A 23,000-nucleotide genomic window follows, 5' to 3' on the forward strand; every position below is an offset into this window, starting at 1 on the left:
AACACACACCTGGCCATGGAACAGCTGAGAAGCTAATTGTCCCATTACTTTTGATACCTTATCAAGTGGGAGGCACATATGCAAACTGTTCTAATTCCTACACCGTTCACCTGATTTGGATGTAAATACCCTCAAATTAAAGCTGACAGTCTGCAGTTAAAGCACATCTTGTTTGTTTCATTTCAAATCCATTGTGGTGGTGTATAGAGCCAAAAATATTAGAATTGTGTCGATGTCCCAATATTTATGGACCTGACTGTATGTTCTTATATAACATCTCTGCAGGAGGTTTACCCTGAGAGACATTATAGTTGGACTTATACATGACTCAAAAAAAATCATAATCCTACTGAGCTGACAAGCAAGGATGACTGGTGGCTTTTCTCTATTATATCCTGACATCCAGAGTACCACTGGCCACTGGATCATCTCAGTGATGCACAAGAGATGCCTGCCGTCTGGCACCCTGTTGGATATTTTACATGCTGATACAATTGACTGGGACTAATCACAACAGTAGAATGCGAGTACTTTTCTTTCTAAAACCCGATTTGCCCAGCATCTATACAGTATTACCCTATGTGGTGCTTTGGTCTTGATCAGCAGGTGACAATTTGAAGTTTGTCTTCAAATTTGTCAGTTTGTGTGAATGGTCTGTGCACCAAATTTATGAAAGTGGCACACAACAGGTCAGGAGAGGGGGCAGATGAGACATTTATTTTAGACTTTATGATAAATAAGGACAAATACAAACGTGCTCCATAGGAACGCTCACAGCTGGATTTCTGAAGCTGACTTAGCAGGAGCAAAAAATAACTTTGGCTTGTTGCAGACTATTGAGAAATGCTTTTTACTATGAAAGAAAAAGAAAAGTTGCATTTTCCTCCAAAATTAGGAAAGACAGTTTGATAAATCAGGGCCTTTGTATTTTCCTTCTGAATCTAAATGATTGTTTTGGCTGGAATAAAATGACTCACTTCACTGAGGTGGAGGTCTATGGGATAAACTCAAGACACCCAAATAGACACTACCTCCCACGCCAGGATTGCTCGTGCTAGTGTGACAGGAAAGAACACGGCAGTATCCAAGATGTACTTCAGGTGGTTCCTTTAATAGAATCTCCGGTGGGCTCAATGCGTTTCGGTGGCTTCAAAGTGCCCTCTTCTTCAGGAGTCAAGTGTAAAATAGCATAACAAAAATGCTAACTCCTGAAGGGGGCACTTTGAAGCACCCGAAACGGGTTGAGCCCACCTGAGATTCTATTAAAGGAAACCACCTTTAGTACATCTTGGATACTGCAGTGTTCTTTCCTGTCACACTACGAGCGATTCTGGTGGGGGAGGTAGTATCTATTTGGGTGTCTTGAGTTTATCCCATAGACCTCCTCCTCAGTGAAGTGAGTAATTTTATTCTACTTGGTTTTATTGCATTAATCCTCATTTATTTTAACTGATCTGACTACGACGTCTGAAATATTACCCTACGAGCAACCCAGGCAGGTGAGGTTGCGTCTATTGGGTGTCTTTACCTATCCCTTTGACCTCCTCCTCAGTAAAGTGGTTCATAGGTTCTGTTTTTTAATCCATCTTTTATATTCTATTGTATTGAGATAATTGTTCCCACTAAGACACACTCTACAATAGATTCCCTTTACCATCACCATTACTCTTTTTCGATTGGATTAAATTTCAAGCACCTATTAATTTGTAAGGGATTTTGGCTCCGTTTTTGTATGCAAGAAATATTTCAAACATCGCAGTGGGGAAAAAAATAATCTTCATGAAGTAATGGAAAAACATTTTTTCCAGTCAATGTAAAATACTGACGGAAGAAACCTCCACTGGCATTTTTGTAAAGATGTTTACAAGGTACTACACTTACTTTTTTACTTGGTTCTATGACCTTTATCTTTCTACCCTGTTTAAATGAAGATTAAATATGTCATTGAGGGTATACAAGGGGTGTCTTTACTTTCCACATAACGGAACACTGAGAAGTACAAACTACTGCTTTTCATGACTACATTCTGCGTCTGGTGAACAGCATTTATTACTACGACGCACAAGTCATCTACCTGCACAGACCGTCTGCTCCATTTAGACACTAAGAATGTTCTCTTAGAATTTCAATAATTAATGTAAAAATGTCCCATAACCCAACAAGATTGGAATGATTATCTTAAAAGCATGATGTTCCTTTACTGTACTTTAATTCAGTTCAGACTGTAGAGCATGAAAAGTCATTCTCATTGAATGTGTATACAGCTTTTTTTCTTTTTTTTTTTTAAACAAACCTGCTTTTATTTCAATGTTTCTCACCCCCACATTTCCTTTCTCCACACACTGATAGTAAAACATAAATTACTGAACTACAGGAATACGATAAGACATAAAATACCTGAAACGGTCAATTGGAGGAACTGGAAAATCGTATTAGCGAGCGGACTAAAATGCAGTTTGTTACCAAAAAAATAAATTCTTTGAAAAGCAGGATCTTTGACATTCTTTAAGAAGCAAAGTTCAGCATTACATATAAAAGAAGATTAATCAAACTATTCATATATAACGGATTAGGACCTTCCACAGGCATGAAACATGCATACACCAATAGTTCACATCAACCCCTTAATGGCTGTAGTTTATCCAGCAGTTTCATGTGCTGATCCAAAAAAATCCATTTTCATGCTTAAAGTAACAATGGAAAGTTTGCAAATTGTCTTTAATTGCACAGTAGCGAGAGGTCATCTCGTAACTGATCTGAATCAGGACGTTCCTTGGCGTTTCTGTTGCTGGCTTCTGATAACATCCAACTGTTTCTTGCATTGCTGATAATACGTTGAAAGGCTTTTGTTTTCATCTAAAAGCTTTTTGTGCTCCTGTACCAGACGAGATGTATTTTGTTGGTCTTTTTCATCCTGGTCAAGTTCTGCTACTACTTCTTGACTACAAACATGAAGGCAAGAATAAATATATTTTGCACAGTAAACCAAAAATGCAATATATGCAAAACTAAAAACCCTGGCACTAAGTTGGCAAGCACATTTATCCTCTTGCCGACTGATTTCTCATCAATGACCTGGATGACATGCCTGGATGCAGAACGAGGAAAAAAAGAATAAACTCACTAAATAAAACTTTCTAGTAATCTAAGAAATGTCCCTAACTGTGGTGGGGGTTAATATTTTATTCCATAGTATTCAGAGCTGCGGTGTGGTCAAACCAGTGGTCCACAGTGTTTTGGGAGGGTTAATATATGGTGGTGGTCTAGTGTGAACGAGTGGTTTATACATGAGGATCTAGGAGGGTATATTAAAGGGATTAACATTATCTGGTGGTCTAGTGTAAATAGGGGATATATTCTTGGTGATACATGGAGTCCTTTGGAGGCCATCACTATGTTTACTAGGGTGCTGGAGGACAACATAGCGTTGACGGTCTGAAAAAAAAGCAAGACAACCGTCTAAGACATGCAGAAATAAAAGCTTCTAGCTAACATTGTGGTGTAAGTGGAGAATTCCCTGCTGTCATCTGCCTGAATTAATGGACAGGCCCCAACATATTACTGTCAAGTTAGGTGGTGCCTTACATTTTCCCCTGCCATCACCTATGACCTATTTATTGAGCTGAGAATCATCAGGATGTACAGGAGATAGTAGTGGCATCTTGTTAATTTGCACTGTTTTGGTATGCGCCTCTACTGCATTCTCTGGGACCTTTTAGTAAGATTCTTTGGTTGCATAAAAGTGCACTCGATAGTCCAAAAAATATGGCAATTATAGTTAATGTCCCATCAACAAGGAGAGGTTCTGGTTCTATATACACTGTAAATAAAGCCTAACCAATATATAATGGGAAAATATACAACTTCCTGATCGATTTTGTTTTAAATCCTCATTAGATAAAAGTTTTTTTTGCTGTCAGTGAACGAAAACATTCTCCTTTACATTTAACTGCCAGCAAAGCAGAACCTGCCTAGTTTAGCTGAGAAGTCAACATAGTTGATTCTAGTCTAGCCTGAGATTTGAGCAGCTGCGGATGATGTAATAAAGGGGTATTCCGACCAAATAAAAAGGTTGCAGCTGTTTTCAGATGGTGCAAATTTTAAAAAAAAAAAATAATAATAATAATAATAATAACAACAACAGAGCTTACGCTCACCCTACCGCTGCTAATCCATGCTCGGGTCCCCACTGTTCTCCACTTCCCGCTAAGGTTCCGACACGGGACAGGAGCAAAAAGTGGAATGAAGCAGAGACCCGGGGACTGTCAGAATGGCAAAAGATAAGTGAAGTGGGTATAAGCCCCTTTTTTTTTTTCTAACACCACTTCTATCCAACTGGAAACCTTTTATTATTTGGCTGAAATACCCTCTAAGCTCAGAGTATTGCTTATACTGAATATAATAGTAATTACTTCAGCTGAGAGTTGGGGGACTTGTTTTCTGCCCATGAATGAAAACATTCATTTATATTCTTGAAAATGGTGAGGAATTAAAACCCAAAGTATGGTATAAAGTTTGAGAACTTTTCATTTATACAGTGATGATAAAGTTTTATATAAACCCCTTTTGAGGTTACTGATAGTGGTGGGCATAATATCCTAAATTTACACATCATCTAATATAAACGTACAATAACTTACACCGCCATAGACTAGTGGCACAAGCACTTACTTTCGTTGAAGTAATAATGCAATTTCTGTCTGAACTTTCATGTATTCCTGTGCCATTTTGCAGTGATGTTCAAACACAGCCATAGATTCTTTGGAGTTTGGACATGGAGCTAGAGGCTGAAAATCAAAATCAAAGATTACATCAACTACTCACAAGTGGCACGTCACATGTCAAATGAGAAAACTATAAAAAAGCAAAAGCATTAACAGTTTGCTTATAAAGACTAATGAAGATTAAATCCTTATACTAACTTGTAGCTGATGATCCAGAGTAAGGTAAGCCATTGGGATTGAGTTATCTGACCCATTGGTATCTGTAACATAAATGTGGATAAATGGCTTATGTCTATGTAAAAAGGACACAATACACCTCAATACAAACATCTTAACAAAAGTGACCCAAGTGTGACTGACCACACAATTCTATACTGTACATACACTGCATTTTCCAAAGGATAAAGCATGTGATTTTTACAATTACAGAGGAGAAGCAGCCATTCTAAGGCTAGGTTCATATGTATCAGTTGTTCCTGGCCACTTGTTTTATGCTGGAGCCGGACTCAAATGATACATGTACACTGCACAGATCAGCGTCTAACCACTGATGGTGCTGGACAGAACTGAGCATGCAGCTTTTTCTGTCCGGCGATGTTTGGCATCTGGCATCACAACTGATGCTCTGGATGTATGTGCTGGATCCCATACAAAACTATGGGATCAGTTCTGGCACAATTCACCTTAGACATTTTCTGCCTAACAACGGAGGAAAACTCAGCCAGATAGCTGGATATCTGTGTAGGGGCCTAACTGTAACCAGGCAGAAATAATTTTATATCATTATGCACTTTAAAGGGCTTTTCCAAAAGTTGAATATGGATGACCTATTCTTAGGATAGTTCATCAATATCAGATCGGCAAGAGTCGGAGTCCTGGTACCCAGGCCCATCAGCTGTTTTAGGGGCTGCTGCAGCGGGACATCACAGCTCCATAGTGTAGCGACCATGTCTAGTTCAGTGCTGCTGCCGTTCACTTTTACACACATAAGTGACAATAACTGCAAAACACAGGAAGCAAAAATCCTGAAGAAATTCTATTCTTTCTGAGAGGTAGACCATAGTACCGGGCACCAGAAATGTACAGATGTAGCAGCGCTAGCGATCATAGTGGAATCGCATAAGCGCAGAGCGATATCCTGTTTCATCTGTTTGGCTACCAAGCACGTAAAAAAGAATAGTAAAAAAATTCAGTATGCAATTTGGTTTTGTAACCAGCAGATGGCGCATAGACTAATGAAGTGATGAATGAATGACACCTTGCGACTGTCATTTAAAGCTACAGGTATTGCGATCCTGAAAGAAAACACCAATACTCCAGACTCTTTTTTTATAATTATTCTATTAGTATACTTTTTTATAGTTATTATTTTATCTATTAATGAACATTTTTATAGTTATTATTTTACCTATCATTTATAATATTTTTTTTATAGATGCTATATTATTTTTAAAATAAATCATTATCTATGACATACAATAGACAACATAGAACAGATAATCACACAAAGGCTGTATGCTAAAAGCCAGGTATGTGCAAGCCAACAACCGATCCAGGAGAAAGGTGCTGTCAGCATACCTTACAATGGCAGTCGTGTGTGCAATGAGACATTCAAGCCCATCTCTCATCTGACTGAGAGCTGGTAAGCCTCAAAGTTGCTTAAATCCTGTTGGATGGCTTGGGGAACCAGCGCACTTAGATCATTATCATTAAGGTGACAAAAATTGTAAATTATTTTTTTGGCTGCCAGATAACTTCTCTCGCTACTTAGGAGGGCTGCATAAAAATTTGCAGTTTTTTAATTGTTTTAACATTAATTTAATAAACTTTCTATACAGTTTTGTCATGTAAACCCATTTGCATAAACATGGGCGTATGGGAAAGAAATACAAAATTAGTAGTTAGCAGAATCTGCCTTGTTTTTCAGCTGAAACACCATTTGCATGTATTTCCCATATGCCCATGTTTATGCAAATGAGTTTACATGACAAAACAGTATGGAAAGGTTATTGAATACAAATGTTAGGACAATTAGAAAACGGAAAATTTTTATGCAGCCCTAGCGATATGCCCCCATTGTCTGAGATGGGAAAACCCCTTTAATAGGTAAAATAATAAAAAAAAAAAAGGTTATGGATGACAGATAGCATAATAAGGATAAGAATAAAATACGATCTTCATGAATTCTCAAAGTGCCACGCTCAACACAATTGATCAACATAAAAATGAAAAATAGAAATATATAAAAAGGAGCCATGAAAATTAAAAAAATAAGAAAATAGTAACAATATGGCATTATTCCGTGGCAATAAATAAAATATCTAACAGCTACAGTATAACATATCTATACTAAACAGATCGCCAGTCCCAGGCCAGCAATCACTCTGATTGGCTAGTCTGTAAAGACTAGCCAATCACAGGATCCTAATGCCGGCTGAAAGGTTCTAATCTCCACAGTCATTGACTGTGGGGGATCAGAACCTTCTAAAATGTTTACAGTATATATAATATACCCCCTCCCTGTAGGCTCTTGCTCTCATTGTGCCCCCCTAATTTCAAGATGGATGGCCACAGCGCTGCTGATTGCCCTTCCGCCCGATCTGTTTCAGCATGGCTGAGTGTTTGAAATGGCCAACATCGGTCAGCCGTTTAACCCCTTGCACGCATGTATGGGAAGGGTTAACAGGAAGGGAGCTCCCTCCCTCTCCCATCCGACTGCTACTGTGCAGTTGCAGCGACCCCCATGCTTGACCAGTTCACAGAGAAAGGGGGCTCCCTCCCCCATTGGGCTACTGCCATGCTGTGGCAGCGTCCCAGTGGTTACCATGGTAAACGGAAAAAATATGGCTTTCAGAAAATGGAGACACAAAAACATGTTTTGTTTTTTCTAAATTGCTTTTATTGTGTTAAAGTAAAATAAATAAAAGTAGACATATTGGGTATTGTGTCCGTAACAACCAGCTCTATAAAAATATCACATGACATAACCCCTCAGATGAACACCATAAAAAATGAACTCAAAAAAGCCATTTTTTTGTCGTCACCTTACATTGCAAGAAGTAGAATACCAAGCGATCACAAAGTCATATGTACTCCAAAATAGTACCAATAAGTCACCTCATCTCGCAAAAATGAGCTCCTACCTAAGACAATCGCCCAAAAAATAAAAAAAACTATGGCTCTCAGACTATGGAGACACTAAAACATGATTTTTTTTGTTTCTAAAATGCTGTTATTGTGTAAAACTTAAATAAATAAAAAAGTATACATATTCAGTATCGCCACATCCGTAAGGACCTGCTGTATAAAAATATCAGACGACCTAACCCCTCAGGTGAACACCATAAAAAAAAAGTGTGTGTCAAAAAGCCATTTTTTGTCACCTTACATCACAAAATATAGAGCAACCAAAAATCATATGTACCCTAAAATAGTACCAACAAAACTGCCACCTTATCCCGTAGTTTCCAAAATGGGGTCAAAAAATTACTTCAGACCTTAACTAGTCCTTAAACGTCGTCCTAACGTCAGAAAAAAATAAAATATAATTTTCAAAATGATCCAATCATGAAGTAGACATATGGGAAATGTAAAGTAATAAACTATTTTAGGAGGTATTACCATCTCAGAATGGCCTGGATAAGTAAAAGCGTTTTAAAGTTATTACCACAAAGTGACATGTCAGATTTGCTAAAAATGGCCTGGTCCTTAAGGTGAAAAATGGCAGGGTCCTGAATTTCAAGATGGCCGAGCGGTAGCGCGATCCCCCGCCCCCACTTCCTTCCCCTATTTTCAGGATGGCCTGCTTCATAGATCTTTCAATTTGATACGGTGTATCTTACCAGCACTCGGAAGTCTTCATATGGTATGACCAATGATGATTTATACATACGTGGTCTTCCCTCTCCAAAGTAGTCTGCACACAACATATATCGCTACTAGTTATACCAGTCTACACAACACATAATGTCGCCACTAGAAATATGAGTCTGTACATAACATAACAGTAATATAAATAAATACAACATATCTGTATCCACTAATCTATTATATATCTGTATACAACGCTCTATTTTATATCTGTATATACCGCTTCATTATACACTGCCATTTCTGTCCACATGCCCTCTACCATGTGTGTGTAATAGGCTTGTTAATTCGCTCATTAACAACCCAATACACCTTTCAGCAACATGTTACAGTACCTACATAAAGAGCAGCAGGAACATGAGAAGTGAGCAGAAAGGAGAGGATCGCTGCCTCATTAACTACATTATATTCATGCTCTATTAGCTATATTCTTCTTGCCACCTGTAGCCTGAAAAATAGTTTACTCCATGACGGATATTAAACTGATGTGCACAAAGGTTTTTAAAAAAAAAGGCACATTCCAAAAGAAAATGTATTATGGAGGTATTCACCCCTTGAAGCATTACTTCTAGTCAATAATGGGGGCGCACAATGAGCCCTGATATAGGACAGTAGAGGCTCCATGTGCTGAGTGTGCCATGTTCAAGATCACACTGGCATGACAGCACAGTATCATTGCCTCGCTAGTCAGCTTTGCCATGGAGGACTCTAAAAACCAGTTGCAAGGAACATTTTCACCAACTTATTAGAAGAGGACAACTCAAGGACTTCTGCATAACATTTTGGGTATTTGCACCCAGTCTAACAGGAATTCAGCATCCAATGACAGGATCTGCGGGATTACTCCTGCAGGATTAGCGCAGAAGTACTGTAAAAGTGGATACCACTAAAATACAATGTAGCCATGCGCTGCTTTTCTGCTTCATTAAGTATATTTATGCTCGGTTAGCTATATTATTCTTGCCACCTGTAGCCTGCAAAATAGTCTCAAAGTTGTGTTTTATTATGTCAAAGGGAATGGCACATGTAAAGAACAGGTCATCTTGTGTCCTGACTTTGTTCCCTAGAGTGAGGTTATTCATATCTTGCGGCTTTCTTTGGTTATATTTGTTTTGGGGACCACTAATAGGACCATTACAGCTCCCATAAAGAGCCTTAGAGATCCATACAGTGCTGGCGTTAGCACCCGGCATACCCGGGCCCACTGGGGAGGAAGGGGGGCTGGGCCCACTGCGCTGCTATGAGCGCTTCTATCAATACAGATGGAAGCGCTCATCCCTGGAGCGCTGGGAGCTTAGTCACAGGAAAGCCTTTTTTCGGCAGAATGCAGAGTCTGACTGCCGCTGTCCCCCTTACAAGCTACTGTGCTTTGGAGCTTCAGACATGCCCGCTCTTCACTGCAGCAGAGCAGCACCTTACCAGCTTCAGACACGCCCGCTCTTCACTCCAGCAGAGCAGCACCTTACCTTACGCCAGTGCTTCTCAAATAGTGGGGCGCGCCCCCCAGGGGTGGCGCCAGGCTCCGTAAAGGGGCGCCATAGCAACAGGGGCGCCGGGCGGCCGACAGCTCGCAGTGTAATATGCGGCAGGGAGATGAGCGCTTCCATTGTGGAAGCGCTCATCTTCCGTCTGATCAGAGGCCAGCGCAGGCGCTGGACGCGTCGTAAGAAGCGGGGGCCGGGGGAGGGACTGGGAGGAGGAGCTGGGGGCCGGCAATAGCAGTGGGGCGGTGCGGTCACTGTACTATAGCCCAGCCCCACTGCTCCCTCCGGTATACTAATATAAAATGTATTCTTGAATTAAAAGTTATTAAACATGCCCCCCCTCACTCCTAATAGTACCGTATATCCGAATTTCTTCTGTATAATGCCGGCAGGCAGGCCGGGCGGCCAGCGCGTCCCTCAGTGATGTCACGTGCCTGCGCCGCCTGCTTTATGAATGAAGCAGGCGGCGCAGACAAGTGACGTCACTGAGGGACGCGCCGGCCGCCCGGCCCCGCCTGCCGGCATTATACAGAAGAAATTCGGATATACGGTACTATTAGGAGTGAGGGGGGCATGTTTAATAACTTTAAACGGCGGCGGGCACACGGAATCTGTGGATGGCACAGTTTAGGGGTGGGGGTCTGTGGATGGCACTGTTATGGGCTGGGGGGGGGGGGGGGCACTGTGGATGGCACTGTTATGGGGAGGGGGGTCTGTGGATGGCACATATATAACAGTGCCAGCCACAGATCCCCCCCATAAGTGTCCGTCATCCACAGATCCCCCCATAAGTGTGTGTCCGATCCACATTTTTCTTTTTTTATTCTCTTATACGTTAATAAGGATACAGTGTTATGCAGAGGTGTACTTATAAAAATGTTATAGACAAATGATACTATTTACAGTCGCGCGGGGGGCGCGAAATGTTTTCTTCTTCCTAGGGGGGGCATGACAGAAAATAATTGAGAAGCACTGCCTTACGCGGTTCCGACGTGCCCGCTCTACACAGGAAGTGCTGGCTGAGGAGGAGAGATACCCCAGCAGAGCAGAACTGTGAAGAGGAGCAGACAGTCTGAGTGAGTGTGCCCCCCATAGCCTGTCCTTCTCTCATCTCACTCCTCATGTGGCCCCTTCTGTCTCCTTTCCTCCCTCATGTATCCAGAGCTCCTGTTCCACCCTCCTATCTCCTATTGCTCCCGTGCACAGACCTCCTGCCACTACTTGTATAAATCCTCCTCAGAGCCCTTTCCACCTACTTGCTGTGTCCACCTCTCCTGTCCACACAGTGTCCCGGTCACCTGTCTCAGTCCTCTGACTCTCATTATGGCGGTGTCTAAACTGCATGCACTATAAGGACCTTCTAACGTCACAGGGTCATGTGACCGTGCCGCCCACCCCGTACTGTGCCTCTTTTTACCCTGTATTGTACACTCTTACCATACCATGTACAGTGCCCCTTGTCATTCTATGTACTGTGCCCTCCTATACCCTTTTATCCGGTCACTGTATGGTGGTGCTATCCAATAACTGTATGGAAATAACTGTATCCCCTTGCCTGCCCACACCACCTTTTTTAGACCTGGCATGAGTAGGGAGAAGTTGCAGATTGCGGATTGCAGAGCGAGTACATGGCAGCCACCCCTCTCTGTTCCGCTGTGTACAGTCGTGGCCAACAGTTTTGAGAATGACACAAATATTAGTTTTCACAAAGTTTGCTGCTAAACTGCTTTTAGATCTTTGTTTCAGTTGTTTCTGTGATGTAGTGAAATATAATTACACCAGGGCTGTGGAGTCGGAGTCGAGGGCAATTTTGGGTACCTGGAGTCGGAGTCGGCAAACAATGCACCGACTCCGACTCCTACTAAATTTAGATTGGAATAAAAAAAAAAAAAGCAAGTTTAAATGTCCCAATTCACAAAAAGTTATAATTAATGACTTCTCTACTGTAAGAATAAAGACCAATGCATGCAGTGCCTCACGTAACCGCAAAACGAACACGTTAAGTGACCGTGAAGAAGCATGCTTTTCATGTGCTTCACTATATGGCACGCAACGCACAATTAGGAGCTGCAATACTTATACTTTCCATAGTGTTGTGTTCCGCCTTTACAGGGAACACAGCGTCCATGTGTAACCTCGCCTCTCACTGATAAGGGATTAAATAAATATGTTTTTTGCAGGACTAGAGAATGAGACACTTGTATAAGTGAAGGGAATGGAGGGCCAATAGTTCAAGACTGAAGCTGTAAACCATTGGAAAAACTGCTGTCATTTAGCTAAGGCTATAAAAACTTGTAAACTCTGATTGTTAGCTTAAACTTTAAACATGACTATGGGATTCTCCTAGGAAAATCATGTTTTAGAATAAATGCCCCTTCCTGGATCCTCCCACTGCCCTATCTTCAGCAGCAGATAAGCACAAAGGAGAAATGCCTGCTGCTACTATCCAGCCACTTGATTGATTAATAAAAAAAAAAATTAATAAAACTTTGTTTTCATTGTGTTTGTCTTTTGCTTAAACTGTGCAATACAGTAGACTGTTGGCTTCCCAGCCAGTAGTCCTGTGGTAGGTTTCGTTTCTTTCCCTCAAGGAATGTATAAAATACATTTGCATATTAATACAGAGGAGTCGGAGAGTCGGAAGTACATAAAACTGAGGAGTCGGAACATTTATCTACCGACTCCACAGCCCTGAATTACACGCACTTCATATGTTTCAAAGGCTTTTATCGACAATTACATGACACTTAGGCCTATTGCACACGACCGTATGGCTTTTTCAGTGTTTTGCGGTCCGTTTTTCATGGATCCGTTGTTCCGTTTTTTGTTTCCGTTTCTGTTCCGTTTTTCCGTCTTCTTTGCTGCCCTTCTTGACACCAGGCCATCTTCCAAAAGTCTTCGCCTCACTGTGCGTGCAGATGCGCTCACACCTGCCTGCTGCCATTCCTGAGCAAGCTCTGCACTGGTGGCACTCCGATCCCGCAGCTGAATCCTCTTTAGCAGACGATCCTGGCGCTTGCTGGACTTTCTTGGACGCCCTGAAGCCTTCTTAACAAGAATTGAACCTCTTTCCTTGAAGATCCTATAAATTGTTGATTGAGGTGCAATCTTAGTAGCCACAATATCCTTGCCTGTGAAGCCATTTTTATGCAACGCAATGATGGCTGCATGCGTTTCTTTGCAGGTCACCATGGTTAACAATGGAAGAACAATGATTTCAAGCATCACCCTCCTTTTAACATGTCAAGTCTGCCATTTTAACCCAATCAGCCTGACATAATGATCTCCAGCCTTGTGCTCGTCAACATTCTCACCTGAGTTAACAAGACGATTACTGAAATGATCTCAGCAGGTCCTTTAATGACAGCAATGAAATGCAGTGGAAAGTTTTTTTGGGGATTAAGTTAATTTTCATGGCAAAGAAGGACTATGCAATTCATCTGATCACTCTTCATAACATTCTGGAGTATATGCAAATTGCTATTATAAAAACTTAAGCAGCAACTTTTCCAATATTTATGTAATTCTCAAAACATTTGGCCACGACTGTACTATTGCTTATTCTGACTCTATGGCCTCTTTCACACGAGTGTCGCTGGTGAGGCCCGGGTGCATTGCGGGAAACCTACGTGAGTGCGCATGCAATTTCAGTCAGTTTTGTCTGCGATTGCGTTGTTCAGTTTTTTTTCCATGAGAGTGCAAAGCGTTTTACTGTGTTTTGCACGCGTGTGATAAAAAAAACTGAATGTGGTACCCAGACACGAACCCGGACTTCTTCACTGAAGTTCGGGTTTGGGTTAGATGTTCTGTTGATTTTATTATTTTCCCTTCTAACATGGTTATAAGGAAAAGTAATAGCAATCTTAATACCAAATGCTAACCAAAATGTCCATTGAGGGGAAAAAATATATAAACTCACCTCATCCACTTGATCGCGCAGCCGGTATAGCCTTCTTTCTGCTTCCTGCGCTGACGTCATCGCGCTCACCACGTGTTGAACGCGATGACTTCAGGGCAGGTCCTTCAAGAAGAAGAAAGAAGACGGCTGCGTGACCAAGTGGATGAGGTAAGTAATTATTTTAACCCTTAATGGACATTTTACTTAGCATTCTGTATTAAAGAATGCTATTATTTTCCATTATAACCACGTACAAAAATTTGCTGTGGGGCCCAGTCAGCTCTAGCTAGTGGGGGCCCCTTACACAGTTTAATGAGCCCCATACAGTATGACACCTAGTGCCCCCCTCATACAGGGGCCACTGGGTGCTATTATTCTGAATGGGGGGTGACTGGGGGTGATTATTCTGAATGGAGGGCCACTGCGGGGTCATTATACTGTGTGGGGGGCCCACTGAGATTTATCGCCCCAGGGTTCATATGAACCTGGAGACAACCCGGGATCTATATTGTATGTGACCCTAATAAAGTGCTTTTAGACACAGGCACAAAATATACCTCTCTATGACGGATATTAAACAGAGGTGCACAAAGGTTTCAAAAAATGAGCTAATTAACAAGCCTATTGTAATATAACCAAAGAAAGCTGCAAGATATGAATATAAACACTCTAGGGAACAAAAAGAGCCAGGACACAAGATAACATGTTCTTTATATGTGCCATTCCCTTTGACATAATAAAACACAATTTTATGAGACTATTTTTCAGGCTACAGGTGGCAAGAAGAATATAGCTAATAGAGCATGAATATAATGTAGTTAATGAGGCAGCGATCCTCTCCTTTCTGCTCACTTCTCATGTTCCTGCTGCTCTTTATGTAGGTACTGTAACATGTTGCTGAAAGATGAGCGAATTAACCACTTAAGGACCACAGGTTTATACCCCCCTAAAGACCAGGCCCTTTTTTACAAATCGGCACTCCACAACTTTAGCGGTTTATTGCTCGGTCATGCAACTTACCACCCAAATGAATTTTACCTCCTTTTCTTCTCACTAATAGAGCTTTCATTTGGTGGTATTTCATTGCTGCTGACATTTTTACTTTTTTTGTTATTAATCGAAATTTAACGATTTTTTGGCAAAAAAATGACATTTTTCACTTTCAGTTGTAAAATTTTGCAAAAAAAACGAGATCCATATATAAATTTTGCTCTAAATTTATTGTTCTACATGTCTTTGATAAAAAAAATATGTTTGGGTAAAAAAAAAATGGTTTGGGTAAAAGTTATAGCGTTTACAAACTATGGTACAAAAATGTGAATTTCCGCTTTTTGAAGCAGCTCTGACTTTGTGAGCACCTGTCATGTTTCCTGAGGTTCTACAATGGCCAGACAGTACAAACACCCCACAAATGACCCCATTTTGGAAAGAAGAGACCCCAAGGTATTCGCTGATGGGCATAGTGAGTTCATGGAAGTTTTTATTTTTTGTCACAAGTTAGTGGAATATGAGACTTTGTATGGAAAAAAAAATAATAAAAAAAAAATCATAATTTTCCACTAACTTGACAAAAAATAAAAAATTCTAGGAACTCGCCATGCCCCTCACGGAATACCTTGGGGTGTCTTCTTTCCAAAATGGGGTCACTTGTGGGGTAGTTATACTGCCCTGGCATTTTCCAGGGGCCCTAATGTGTGGTAAGTAGGTAAATGACCTGTGAAATCCGAAAGGTGCTTTTTGGAATATGGGCCCCTTTGCCCACCTAGGCTGCAAAAAAGTGTCACACATCTGGTATCTCCGTACTCAGGAGAAGTTGGGGAATGTGTTTTGGGGTGTCATTTTACATATACCCATGCTGGGTGAGAGAAATATCTTGGCAAAAGACAACTTTTCCCATTTTTTTATACAAAGTTGGCATTTGACCAAGATATTTATCTCACCCAGCATGGGTATATGTAAAAAGACACCCCAAAACACATTCCTCAACTTCTCCTGAATACAGAGATACCAGATGTGTGACACTTTTTTGCAGCCTAGATGCGCAAAGGTGCCCAAATTCCTTTTAGGAGGGCATTTTTAGACATTTGGATACCAGACTACTCAAAAAATAAAATCTCACATGAACTCACCATACCCCTCACGGAATCCAAATGCGTAAATTTTTTTAGACATTTATATTCCAGACTTCTTCTCACGCTTTGGGGCCCCTAGAATGCCAGGGCAGTATAAATACCCCACATGTGACCCCATTTTGGAAAGAAGACACCCCAAGGTATTCAATGAGGGGCATGGCGAGTTCATAGAAATTTTGTTTTTTGGCACAAGTTTTGTATTTTTTATTTTTTTCTCACAAAGTCTCCCTTTCCGCTAACTTGGGACAAAAATTTCAATCTTTCATGGACTCAATATGCCCCTCACGGAATACCTGGGGGTGTCTTTCCGAAATGGGGTCACATGTGGGGTATTTATACTGCCCTGGCATTCTAGGGGCCCTAAAGCGTGAGAAGAAGTCTGGAATATAAATGTCTAAAAAAATTTACGCATTTGGATTCCGTGAGGGGTATGGTGAGTTCATGTGAGATTTTATTTTTTGACACAAGTTAGTGGAATATGAGACTTTGTAAGAAAAAAAAAAATAATAATTCCGCTAACTAGGGCCAAAAAAATGTCTGAATGGAGCCTTACAGGGGGGTGATCAATGACAGGGGGGTAATCAGGGAGTCTATATGGGGTGATCACCCCCCTGTCATTGATCACCCCCCTATAAGGCTCTATTTAGATGTCCGTATGTGTTTTGCGGATCCGATCCATGTATCCGTGGATCCGTAAAAATCATACAGACATCTGAATGCAGCCTGACAGGGGGGGTGATCAATGACAGGGGGGTGATCAGGGAGTCTATATGGGGTGATCACCCCCCCTGGAAGGCTCCAGGGAGACGCCTGTATGTGTTTTGCGGATCCATCTATCAGTGGATCCGTAAAAATCATGCGGACGTCTGAATGGAGCTTTACAGGGGGGTGATCAATGACAGGGGTGTAATCAATGACAGGGGGTGATCAGGGAGTCTATATGGGGTGATCACCACAGTCATTGATCACGCCCCTGTAAGGCTCCATTCAGACGTCCGTGTGCGTTTTGCGGATCCGATCCATCTATCAGTGGATCCGTAAAAATCATGCGGACATCTGAATGGAGCTTTACAGGGGTGTGATCAATGACAGGGGGGTAATCAATGACAGGGGAGTGATCAGGGAGTCTATATGGGGTGATCAGGGGCTAATAAGGGGTTAATAAGTGACGGGGGGGGGGGGGGGGGTGTAGTGTAGTGTAGTGGTGCTACTTTACTGAGCTACCTGTGTCATCTGGTGGTCGATCCAAACAAAGGGGACCACCAGAGGACCAGGTAGCAGGTATATTAGACGCTGTTATCAAAACAGCGTCTAATATACCTGTTAGGGGTTAAAAAAAAATCACATCTCCAGCCTGCCAGCGAACGATCGCCGCTGGCAGGCTGGAGATCAACTCTTACCTTCCGTTCCTGTGAGCGCGCGCGCCTGTGTGCGCGCGTTCACAGGAAATCTCGGCTCACGCGAGATGACGCCAATCGGCGTTAGTGTGACCTGGGAGCGCCGCAGAAATGACGCCTTTCGGCGTTAGCGTGACGGTAAGTGGTTAACAAGCCTATTACACACATGGTAGAGGGCATGTGGACAGAAATGGCAGGAATACTGTATACTGAAGAATTTATTTAGCTCTTTCAGGGTTTAGAGGGGGAAAAAGCTTTTATTTATTATTTTATAATAAGAAACATACAAAATAAAACAGAAAAATTATAAAAAGTAACCAAAGGAAAGTAAAATAAGACTGTCTGAAACTAAATCCAATGAAAAAAAAAAAGAGTAATGTATTTAAATCTGTGTACTATGTAGAAAGTGTCGAAAACACAGATATACACAAATATATAATGGAGCGGTGTATACAGATACATAACAGCAGTGGATACAGATATAAACAGAGAGCGGTATTCAGATATATAATGAAGCGGTGTATACAGATATAAAATAGAGCGTTGTATACAGATATATAATAGATTGGTGGATACAGATATATTGTATTTATTTATATTACTGTTATGTTATGTACAGACTCATATTCCTAGTGGCGACATTACAGGTTCTTTTAAAAAAATTAGCATATTGTGATAAAGTTCATTATTTTCTGTAATGTACTGATAAACATTAGACTTTCATATATTTTAGATTCATTACACACAACTGAAGTAGTTCAAGCCTTTTCTTGTTTTAATATTGATGATTTTGGCATACAGCTCATGAAAACCCAAAGTTCCTATCTCAAAAAAGTTGCATATCATGAAAAGGTACTCTAAACGAGCTATTAACCTAATCATCTGAATCAACTAATTAACTCTAAACACCTGCAAAAGATTCCTGAGGCTTTTAAAAACTCCCAGCCTGGTTCATTACTCAAAACCGTAATCATGGGTAAGACTGCCGACCTGACTGCTGTCCAGAAGGCCATCATTGACACCCTCAAGCAAGAGGGTAAGACACAGAAAGAAATTTCTGAACGAATAGGCTGTTCCCAGAGTGCTGTATCAAGGCACCTCAGTGGGAAGTCTGTGGGAAGGAAAAAGTGTGGCAGAAAACGCTGCACAACGAGAAGAGGTGACCGGACCCTGAGGAAGATTGTGGAGAAGGACCGATTCCAGACCTTGGGGGACCTGCGGAAGCAGTGGACTGAGTCTGGAGTACAAACATCCAGAGGCACCGTGTACAGGCGTGTGCAGGAAATGGGCTACAGGTGCCGCATTCCCCAGGTCAAGCCACTTTTGAACCAGAAACAGCGGCAGAAGCGCCTGACCTGGGCTACAGAGAAGCAGCACTGGACTGTTGCTCAGTGGTCCAAAGTACTTTTTCCGGATGAAAGCTAATTTTGCATGTCATTCGGAAATCAAGGTGCCAGAGTCTGGAGGAAGACTGGGGAGAGGGAAATGCCAAAATGCCTGAAGTCCAGTGTCAAGTACCCACAGTCAGTGATGGTCTGGGGTGCCATGTCAGCTGCTGGTGTTGGTCCACTGTGTTTTATCAAGGGCAGGGTCAATGCAGCTAGCCATCAGGAGATTTTGGAGCACTGCATGCTTCCATCTGCTGAAAAGCTTTATGGAGATGAAGATTTCATTTTTCAGCACGACCTGGCACCTGCTCACAGTGCCAAAACCACTGGTAAATGGTTTACTGACCATGGTATTACTGTGCTCAATTGGCCTGCCAACTCTCCTGACCTGAACCCCATAGAGAATCTGTGGGATATTGGGAAGAGAAAGTTGAGAGACGCAAGACCCAACACTCTGGATGAGCTTAAGGCCGCTATCGAAGCATCCTGGGCCTCAGCAGTGCCACAGGCTGATTGCCTCCATGCCACGCCGCATTGAAGCAGTCATTTCTGCAAAAGGATTCCCGACCAAGTATTAAGTGCATAACTACCTTTTTTTTTTGTATTAAAAACACTTTTCTTTTATTGGTAGGATGAAATATGCTAATTTTTTGAGATAGGAATTTTGGGTTTTCATGAGCTGTATGCCAAAATCATCAATATTAAAACAAGAAAAGGCTTGAACTACTTCAGTTGTGTGTAATGAATCTAAAATATATGAAAGTCTAATGTTTATCAGTACATTACAAAAAATAATGAACTTTATCACAATATGCTAATTTTTTTTAAAAGAACCTGTATATGTTATGTGTAGACTGGTATAACTAGTAGCGATATGTGTTATGTGCAGACTACTTTGGAGAGGGAAGACCACGTATGTATAAATCATCATTGGTATATATACACACACACACACACACACACACACACACATTTAACCCTTTCAGGACCCTGCCACTTTTTCACCTTAAGGACCAGGCCATTTTTAGCAAATCTGACGTGTCACTTTATGTGGTAATAACTTTAAAATGCTTTTACTTATCTGGGCCATTCTGAGATTGTTTACTCGTCACATATTGTACTTCACGACAGTGGTAAAATAGAATCAAAATATTTCAATTTTTATTTATAAAAAAAAAATACCAAATTTACAAAAAATTTGGAAAAAAATTAGGAAATTTCAATTTCTCTACTTTTATAATAGAAAGTAATACCTCCAAAAATAGTTATTACTTTACATTTCCCATGTCTACTTCATGACTGGATCATTTTGAAAGTGACAAATCCACTTTTTAAGGACCAGTTAAGGTCTGAAGTCACTTTGTGAAACTTGACCTCATTTTGGAAACTATGGGATAAGGTGGCAGTTTTATTGGTACATATGATTTTTGGTTGCTCTATATCTTGTGATGTAAGGTGAAAAAAAAAAATGGCTTTTTTGACACTTTTTTTACGGTGTACAGTAGGTTCTTACGGACACGGTGATACCTAATATGCATACTTTTTTTTTATTTAAGTTTTACACAATAACAGTATTTTTGAAACAAAAAAAAAAAAAAAAAAATCATGTTTTAGTGTCGCCATAGTCTGAGACCCATTGTTTGTTTTTTGTTCTTTTTTGGCCGATTGTCTTGGGTAGGGGCAAATTTTTTTCGGGATGAGGTGATTGGTACTATTTTGGAGTACATATGACTTTGATTGCTTGGTATTACACAGTTTTTATTTTATTTTTTATGGTGTTCACCTGAGGGGTTAGGTCATACGATATTTTTTATAGAGCTGGTTGTTACGGACGCGGCAATACCTAATATGTATACTATTTAAAATTTATTTCACTTTAACACAATAAAAGCATTTAAAAAAAAAAACATGTTTGTGTCTCCATTTTCTGAAAGCCATATTTTTTTTTTCCATTTTTTGGGCGATTGTCTCATGTAGGGGCTCATTTTTAATACCTTTTTGGGGAAGTGAGGTGGGCAAAATTTCAATTCCATCATAGTTTTTTTTTTTTTATGGCGTTCACCGTGTGGGGAAAGTAACATGACCCTTTTATAGATCAGGTCGTTACGGATGCGGTAATATCAAACATGTGTAGTGTATTTTCTTTTTTTAATCAATTATAAATGTGCGGCTATAAGAAGAAATTTGATTATTTTTTTTTTTTACCCAGACCCACTTTGTTCTTGAAGATCCAGTGGGTCTGATGCCTCTATAATACACTGCAGTACACTATACAGTGTACTGCAGTGTATTGTGAGTACACTAAGCAGGTTTAGCTATACCATGGCAAGCAGGAAGCCTGTGAAGGCATCTGGTTGCCATGGTAACCATTGGGACGCTGCCACAGCATGGCAGTGGCCCAATGGGGGAGGGAACCCCCTCCCTCCCTCTGTGAGCTGGTCAAGCATTGGGTGGGGGGGCACTGCAAATGTACAGCAGCAGCCGGATGGGAGAGGGAGCTCCCTTCCTGTTAACTCTTTACATACAGCGGTCACTATTGATCGCCGCATGGAAGGGGTTAAACAGCTGACATTGGTGCCAGCACCGATGTTGGCCGTTTAAAACAGAGTGTTAGCTTTATGCCGACACTCTGCTAACCGCTCGGCCATCCTGAAACAGATCGGGGTGTAAGGGGGATCGACGGCTGCCGCCGGCCACCTTGAAATTAGGGGGGCACAATGAGAGCAAGAGTCTACAGTGAGGTGGGATATATACTATAAACGTTTTAGAATGTTCTGATCCCCACAGTCAATTAGGATCCTGTGATTGGCTAGTCTGTACAGACTAGCCAATCAGAGCGATTGCTGGCCTGGGACTGGCGATCTGTTTAGTATAGATATGTTATACTGTAGCTGTTGCCACGGAATAACAGCATATATTTACATATTTACTATTTAAATTTTCATGGCTCCTTTTAGATTTCCATTTTTCATTTTTTTTTTATCAATCGTGTTGAGCATGAATATTCTGAATGAAATTTTTTATTGTGACTATCGGCACTTCAAAAATTCGTGAAGATCTTTTTTTATTTTTATTCTCATTATGCCATCTGTCATGCATAACCTTTTTTCATAGTTATTATTTTACCTATCATTTATAATTTCTTTTGATAGATGCTATATTATTTTTAAAATAAATTATCTATAAAACACAATAGACAACATAGAACAGATAATCACACAAAGGCTGTATGCAAAAAGCCAGGTATGTGCAAGCCAACAACCTATCCAGTAGGCATACATTACAATGGCAGCCTTGTGTGCAATGAGACATTCAAGCCCATCTCTCATTTGACTAAGAGCAGGTAAACCTCAAAAGTTGCTTGAATCCTGTTGGATTGCTTGGGGGACCTGCGCACCTAGATCATTATCATTAGGGTGACAAATTGTAAATTTTTTTGGGATGCCAATTCAGTGTTTTAATTGTCGTAACATTAATTTAATAACCTTTCTATACTGTTTTGTCATGTAAATTCGTTTGCATAAACATGGGCATATGGGAAAGACATGCAAATAGTGTTTCAGCTGAAAACCAAGGCAGATTCTGCTAATTGCTAATTTGCATTTCTTTCCCATACGCCCATGTTTATGCAAATGAGTTTACATGACAAAACAATATAGAAAGGTTATTAATGTTAGGACAATTAAAAAATGTAACATTTTTATGCAGCCCTCCTAATCAGTGAGAGAAGAGTTAACTGGCATAATAAAAAAGTTAAAATTTTTGTCACCCTAATCATAATGATCTAGGTGCGCAGGTCCCCCAAGCCATCCAACAGGATTCAAGCAACTTTGAAGCTTACCAGCTCTTAGTCAAATTAGAGATAGGCTTGAAAAGGCTGCCATTGTAAGATATGCTGACTGTACCTGTCTCATGGATAGGTTGTTGGCTTGCACATAACCGGCTTTTGGCATATATATTTTGTGTGATTATATGTCGTCTATTGTAGGTAATAGATAATGATTTATTTTAAAAATATAGCATCCATAAAAACAACATTAATGATAGGTAAAAAAAAATTTATAATGAAAATGTTTTAATGATAAATTAAGAAAAAAAAAATTATAA

At 40.6% G+C, this 23,000-nt stretch overlaps 1 protein-coding gene across 3 annotated transcripts in view; it reads right to left on the bottom strand.

Moving 5' to 3' along the window:
* Positions 1-2,176: 2,176 nt before the first annotated feature.
* The window catches only part of MAP3K7 (mitogen-activated protein kinase kinase kinase 7), a 91,736-nt gene continuing 70,912 nt past the window's right edge, over positions 2,177-23,000 (bottom strand). For 2 of the 3 annotated variants that reach the window (XM_040428772.1, XM_040428771.1), the window contains 3 exons: positions 4,923-4,984; positions 4,672-4,787; positions 2,177-2,942 (listed from right to left, as the gene is read on the bottom strand). In XM_040428772.1, the coding sequence (XP_040284706.1) occupies positions 2,762-2,942; positions 4,672-4,787; positions 4,923-4,984 (359 nt within the window). In that variant the 3' untranslated portion in view covers positions 2,177-2,761. The remainder of the gene's footprint in view (positions 2,943-4,671; positions 4,788-4,922; positions 4,985-23,000) is intronic. The other variant, XR_005778313.1, reaches the window with a different exon arrangement.

This window comes from Bufo bufo, chromosome 4 (assembly GCF_905171765.1).
Source record: "Bufo bufo chromosome 4, aBufBuf1.1, whole genome shotgun sequence".
Taxonomy (NCBI): Eukaryota; Metazoa; Chordata; class Amphibia; order Anura; family Bufonidae; genus Bufo; species Bufo bufo.